General features: G+C 35.3%; 1 protein-coding gene across 1 annotated transcript; it reads left to right on the top strand.

Annotated features, from left to right (window-relative positions):
- The first annotated feature begins 5,871 nt into the window (after positions 1-5,871).
- LOC103581361 (olfactory receptor 5D18-like) lies at positions 5,872-6,822 on the top strand. Its single transcript, XM_008563218.1, has one exon. It carries the CDS (start codon positions 5,872-5,874, stop codon positions 6,820-6,822), a length of 951 nt encoding a protein of 316 aa, XP_008561440.1.
- The last annotated feature ends 347 nt before the right edge of the window (positions 6,823-7,169 follow it).

Here is a 7,169-nt window from a genome sequence, read left to right as displayed (position 1 = left end):
TAACAGAAGAAGCTTTAAATGCCTCTATGTGTTCTGAACTTTTTTTTTTTGCTTTAGCTCATGCCTTCCATCTGGGTATCAGCACACCACCAGTAGTGAATGTTCCTTCAACCTGGTTCCTGGAAAGAGAGCATATGGGAAATTGAACCCAACTTAGCAAAACACAGCATAGCAGAGCTGTACTCGACACCAACACTCATTAACTGCTTTAATTTACCTGTGTGAATATTCCATTGTCACATGCTATTTAGTGAAAAACAAACACATTCTCTCTCCCTTGCTCCAATACCAACTTGGTCATACCCAAAGTGTCCATAAATGTGTTTATCAACATTACTGTTAACTATTGCCTCATTAACTCTTTTAAAAAAGCATCCCTCAACAAACGGCTTAAAAGAATAATTGTTTATTTTTAAAGATATTCTGGTCACCTATGACTCTGCTTCTGGTTGTGGAGGGGAGGAAAGTTTTGTTTCATAACAAGTTTTGTCAGTGTGGATTGCTCCATGAGTCTTGCATAACCGTGAGACTAGCGTGAGACTAGTTAGCTGTTTATGGAAATGTCAGAAAAATAACAGGCCCAGTGAAAGTGTTCAAGGTCTGAATCACCACACTTTCTCTTCGTTTTATTTGTTTATTTATTTACTTATTTTGGCAGCTGGCTGGTAGGGAGATTTGAAGCCTTGACTTTAGTGTTTTAACACTCTGTGCTCTAACCAACTGAGGTAACATGCCAGCGCTACACACTTTCTCTTCTGCCAGCATGTTCCCTCCACACTTTCTCTTCTGCCAGCACGTCATTGACAATGTCACATGGCTGAGCTTCTACTCCAAAAGTGAAAAAATGCATTTCACCAGCAACAACTTATGAAAAGTTCATGAATACAGTGATACGATAAATCTCTGGACCCAGTCACTCAATCTACCTCAGTTAGTTTCATGGCTCTTTACTCGATTTCAATGAAGAAAGTGCCGTTGGCACATATTCTAAATTATTATAGCTTGGAAATAAATCATGATATTAATTGCAGCATTAATGGCATATTTTTCTTTTCCTTGGGTATATCCTTGTTATACTTGGTCCTTTTATTTTCATTAAAACTTCAGCATTTATTTAATCATATTAGGGCATATTTTTGAAGCCTGACCCTCTTGTGGGCTCTGAAACTTATTTGTTCTTTAGATCTGTGCCCCTAGACATTTTTAGCTGTAGTTAAGTCTTTTCTACTTTATCGGTCTATATGCCATCATCCCCAAAATTATGTTTAAATGATATATGCTAATATTTAGTTTCATCATCTTTATTGATGTGACTTTGTTATTTGATTTATTCCTTTATTATTATTTCTAATAATATTATTATTTAATTGGACTTATGAGGAATGGGAGAGGCAATAAAAGACTATATGTTGGTTTCAACACACTGATTAAGAAATTCCACCCTTGCTCTATTTCTCCACATATGGATAGTGAATAGATAAATATGCATATATGTGTAGCTATGAATTAAAATACATAAAGTTAAAGAATTGACAAAGATAAATATAAAGTTTTAACATGAATATCTTTGTTTTAGGCTTATGAATCAATTTTATTTTATTTTCACTGTACTTTCTTCTCGGTAGTGGTTTAATTTTTAAACAGGTTAATATTTTTGTTATTGTAATGAAACAAACTACTTGCTGGAAAACCTTGCTAAAAATGCCTTGATGTGTCACACTGTCACTTCTGTATATTATCTATGCAAAGAAAAAAAGGGAAAATAGCTTAAAATTGGCAGTGTTTATATTTGACTATATTACTGCAGACATTATCTTTTTTATGTATTTTACTTTTTCCCAAATTTCTTACTGGGGATATATAGTATGATATATTTATTCCATGAGAGAAATAAATAATGCATTTGAGCTTAAAAGAAAAGTTATATTGGACAAAGTGCTCAGTTTAGTTAACAGTTTCAGGCTCTAAAGAAGGTTCAGTAAATGGCTAGTTATGTAAATTGTGAAAGATATCAATAACCTTACTTTTAGAAGGATATTGTCCACTTATATTGAAAAGACCAGTCATATTTTGTTAAAGAAAAATTTCAAACCAGATTATGAAGACTAAACAGTGTGGTTTCTGGCAATGGAGTAATAGGTAATTTCCACCAAGCAGTAGATGTAGACTATTAAGAGAATAGAATAAAATATGAAAACATGAAAAACAAAACATCTTAATGAGAACATCAACAAACTACTCCAAGTCAGGAGCAGTTTCTAACAGCAGATTCAGGGAAAACATTCTCTAATATGTGTTTAGATCCTAGATAAATGGACACAGATGAAAAAGGGATCAGTAGACAAACTACAATGTTGTTATCTTGAAAGTGAGATGTTACTAACTTAAGTAGCTCAGGAAACGTTAAGCCTGGAGATTGGATAAAAATTATACTAGACTGCTCGTGTTCTAAATGCTTGGGGGAAACAAACAATACTATTATCTTGATGAAGATTAAATCATTGAAGACCTCAACTTATTTTCACACAGGAGTTATTGAATGTAATATCTGGTACATAATCAAAGTTTATCAAGCACATTACTATATAGGGCCATATAAGGAAGACAAGGTGAAAAAATATAATTATTTTAAAAATTAGAATTTTTGGATACATATTGTAAATCAACTAGACATTCTACGATGAGGAGGACAAAATTTTTAAAAAATAAAAATTTATGGGGAACTGAGAATCATGATAATTTACCAGTGTGATTTAGAAAGAAAAGTGGAAAGAAATATTATTTTACAAATATAATAAATGAAATTAAGAACAAAGAAAAATTTCAATAGCAGATTAAACACAGTTGAAGAGACATAATATATTGAAAGATTTATCACAGGAGAAAATAGAATAAAACAGAGTAATAGAAAAATGAAACAGCACATAAGGTAAGAGACATCAATGATACAATACTTGGACTAACATATGTTTAATTGGAGACCCAGAGCTTATAGGAGAAAAGAGAAGGAAGTAATAATACTTGAAGAGATAAGTGTCCCTCCAAAAAGTATCATTCAAAAACTAAGCTGTACTATATCTCATAGAATGTAACTAAAGGAGAATTTGTCTAAAAACTATGCACATTAACATAGATTTGTAATGTTATATAGCCCTAGAGTTCTGACACAGGTTTTTATGGAATTTATGCAACAGAAAAACTAATACACCATATTATTTCATATATCTATCAATTGCCTCACTGAAAATGTATATTCAACATGAGTTTTAATTTAGAAAATTAAGATAAAATAATAAATGACAAGTGCGCAATATCAGATCTGTATGTACAATGATGCTGAGTATGTATTTACAAAAACAATCAGATGTCCAAAAATAGGATTGCTAAGAGAAACTGAAGAAGCGTTACTCGCTAATCATACTGTGTTGGTTTATTGAGACAGGATTGTAATATTTTTCTCTGTGATTTTGGAAGATTTATTTTTTTAATAAATACATAATGAATACAATTTTGGGTTGATTGTTATTGTTGTTTTTCAATGACAAAATGATCAATATGTGCAACCTTCTCATATAAGCACACCATTTCAGATTAATTATATTCTAAATTAGGAAAAAGGCACTTTCTTCCAATTGTCTTGTTTGTACCTCACTGCAAATCCCAGTCAAGATTCTCTAGGGTTTGATTCCTCAAGGTCATGCAGTATATCTACAGAATATAGTTTCCAAAGCTGACTCACTATTGAGAAGTTCTGTATGCTGTCCATGAATTTTTTTTTAATGAGAAAAAAATGTAATTTGCTTTGCACCTACAGCACCATACAATATAAATGAAACTCCTGTTGCCTAATTATAAACGAGAACAATTTTTATGAAGATTTACATTTTTGATAAATAATGCTCAAAATTTTATTAATTTAATCAAAGAAACCTTCAGTAAATAATTCTGAAAAGGATATCTGATTTCCAGTGACTCGTTCATCTAAGTGTTATATTTTAATTCCAGTAAACTCTGAAATGAAAAATAGAAACACTGATGCGAGCTTAGTAGCACTGCAGTCTATACAACTAATTATGCTGAGAATAAGATTACAGGGTATTGAACTCTATTTCATACATTTTTAAAAAACCATGTGGATTTGTCTTGGAAACTCATTTATGTACTGTAATGAGGGTTAGTCATTTTGGTGAATATTAAAGTAATATTAGTTATTTGTTCTCAATTTTTCACAATCTTTTAAGGGAAGACTGAAAAACTTATAAAATTGTAGATAAATATATCAGACTTTGTATAACAATTGTGATTTTAAAACCACATAGGTGGAAACCAGTCAGAGCAGTAAAACTCTGAAGTCTGCATTAGTCACCAAGATTTCTGGAAGAGTGTTGCCTGGAATCTGTCATTAAAAGGTAAGAATGCTTAGATGTTAATGCAGAAAGAGGTTATTCAAGTTAAAAGAGATAATTCATGAAGATATTACATTATAAAATAACAAGTTTGTGCATGAAAGATTGAAAATGCTGGTGTGAGTGAAATAAAAGAAGGAGCAGTGAAGAGTCTGGATATGCAGTCACATTATTTATTATGGAAATCCAGACAGAAGTTTTAGAGTTCAAGTGTTTTGGAAGCAGGTCATTGTGAGAAATGTGTAAGGATTTGGGCATCATTCTAAAATAGAATCTAAAGAACATCAGTCTGCAGGGTGGGAGAAGGCTGACTGAAGATCCAGGGTTATCTAGCTGAGTAATGGGTGTTCGGGTGGGAATAAATACAGCAGCACATTTTGAAAATTTCTTTCATTTTGCTCTTAACTGCCTTTCTCATAGTGTGAAGCTGAGATTAAAATGGAATCAGAGAGGGCCTACCCCATGGCTCACTCGGGAGAGTGCAGGGCTGGGAGCTCCGAGGCCGCGGGTTCGGATCCTATATAGGGATTGCCGGTGACCTCACTGGCTGAGCACAGTGCAGGCAAAAGCAAGCCAAGGGTTAAGATCCCCTTACCGGTCACAAAAAAAAAAGGGGGGGGGGGATCAGAGGGAAAAAAGAAAGCCAGAGGGAAAAAAAGAAAAAATATTTTTTGTCGATGGATTCAAATATTGCTGGCAATGTGAATCAAAGATAGAAGGAAAACTTAGAAGGGAGTTGGAAGAGAAAGCTCTTTTTATGATGCTTCTCATAATGGTTTCCACTTCCTGTTCTCGCTTTGCCCCACTATCTGCTTCCTATGGGTATCTGTAGAAAAGCTAACACTTGAAAATAGTCGTACAGAATTGGGAGTGACAGCTCAGCACCACTTGCAGTGAGAGCACTTACTACCACCACAGTCCCCTCATGTCTTGAAATGAGAAATACCCTCAGAGAAACACACTGTTTACGTCTCCAGTGGCAGGCTCTGTTGAGTCATAACAGTTGTGATCTGTCCTATTGCCATGAACTAAGATGTGTTTCCCTCTGATTCCTTTATTTGTTATATTCTTCCTTTACAAATAAAAGACTGTAAATGAAATTCATGCATTAGTTCATAATTATTTATAAGGAGCAGAAATATCATAAGCATTTAGTATGCACATATATGTATATAACTTTTAAAAGAACTTCATGAGATAACTAACCACATTTCTTGTCTTATAAATGAAGAGATGAATCACTGATGGGTAAAGGGGACATTCCATGTTCCAATAGTCAGTAAGTGGCTAAACAGAGATTCACATGAGGCACAGGAAAAAGGCCAAAAAATAAAACATTGGTGCATATTTTGCACATCACTCGGTGGTGTTTCTCATTGGGAGTCATTTCCATCCCCTCATTCCTGCTGTCTCTGTCATATCCGGCTGCTCAGGATGAACTCTCTGATTTCCTCCAACAGGAACGATGATGCTGACTGAGGGAAACGAGAGTGCTGGAGCCACTTTTGTCCTCTTGGGCTTCTCAGAGTTCCCACACCTCCAGGCACCCCTCTTCCTGGTGTTCTTGGCCATCTACACTGTCACTGTGGTGGGGAACCTGGGGATGATTGGGGTCATAAGGGTCAATCCCAAACTTCAGACACCCATGTACTTTTTCCTTGGCCATTTATCCTTTTTAGATTTTTGTTGTTCCAGTGTAGTCACACCCAAACTACTAGAAATTTTAGTTGTGAAAGACAGAACTATCTCCTTCAAAGGGTGCATGACACAATTTTTCTTTGCCTGCACATTTGTGATTGTGGAAACGTTCATGTTAGCAGCGATGGCCTATGACCGGTTTGTGGCTGTTTGTAACCCCCTGCTCTACACAGCTGCTATGTCTCCTAAGCTCTGTGCTCTCCTGGTAGCTGGAACTTACACATGGGGTGGACTCTGTTCCTTGACAGTCACATGTTCTCTCTTGGAACTATCCTACTGTGGACATAACGCCATAAATCACTATTGCTGTGAATATTCTGCCGTTCTCTCTGTGTCCTGCTCTGACACCTATTTCAGCCTTATGGTAGGATCGGTCATTTCAATATTTAGTGAGGCTTGTAGCCTCCTGGTCATTTTAACCTCCTATGTCTTCATAGTTGTCACTATTATCAAGATGCCTTCTACAGGAGGACATCAGAAAGCCTTCTCCACCTGTGCCTCCCACCTGACTGCCATCACCATTTTCCATGGGACTCTCTTTGTTCTCTACAGTGTGCCCAAATCTAAGAGGTCATGGCTCTTCATTAAAGTAGCCACTGCGTTTTACTCCATTGTGATCCCTATGCTAAATCCTCTTATCTACAGCCTTAGAAATAAGGATGTGAAGGAGGCCGTCAGGAAGTTAATTCACACCCAACTGCTTTCTCACTCAGTGTAACCACACGCGTGCGCGCGCGCGCGCGCGCGCGCACACACACACACACACACACAAACACAAATTTCTAGTTATTTTTTAAAATGTGCTTTATGCAGTGCCTTGGTGGTTATTAATTTATTCTTCAAATAATGGGATAAAATTGATTCAGAGTATTAGTTACATAATTTATATATCCATAACTATTAAATCTCATTATGCATTAACAATCATCTGTCAGTAAAAAAAAAAAAAAGAAAAGAAAAGGAGATAAATATTCTCTATATTCTTCCCAGGATGTAGTAGGCTAAATAACGGTCCTTTAGGGATGTCTATATCTAATCTTCAGAAACTGTAAATATGTCACCCTT

The sequence above is a fragment of the Galeopterus variegatus genome, unplaced genomic scaffold (genome assembly GCF_000696425.1).
Source record: "Galeopterus variegatus unplaced genomic scaffold, G_variegatus-3.0.2 Scaffold12893, whole genome shotgun sequence".
In the NCBI taxonomy this organism is placed as follows: Eukaryota; Metazoa; Chordata; class Mammalia; order Dermoptera; family Cynocephalidae; genus Galeopterus; species Galeopterus variegatus.
Note: the sequence above shows the minus strand (reverse complement) of the source record. Positions and strands in the feature narration are given on the sequence as shown.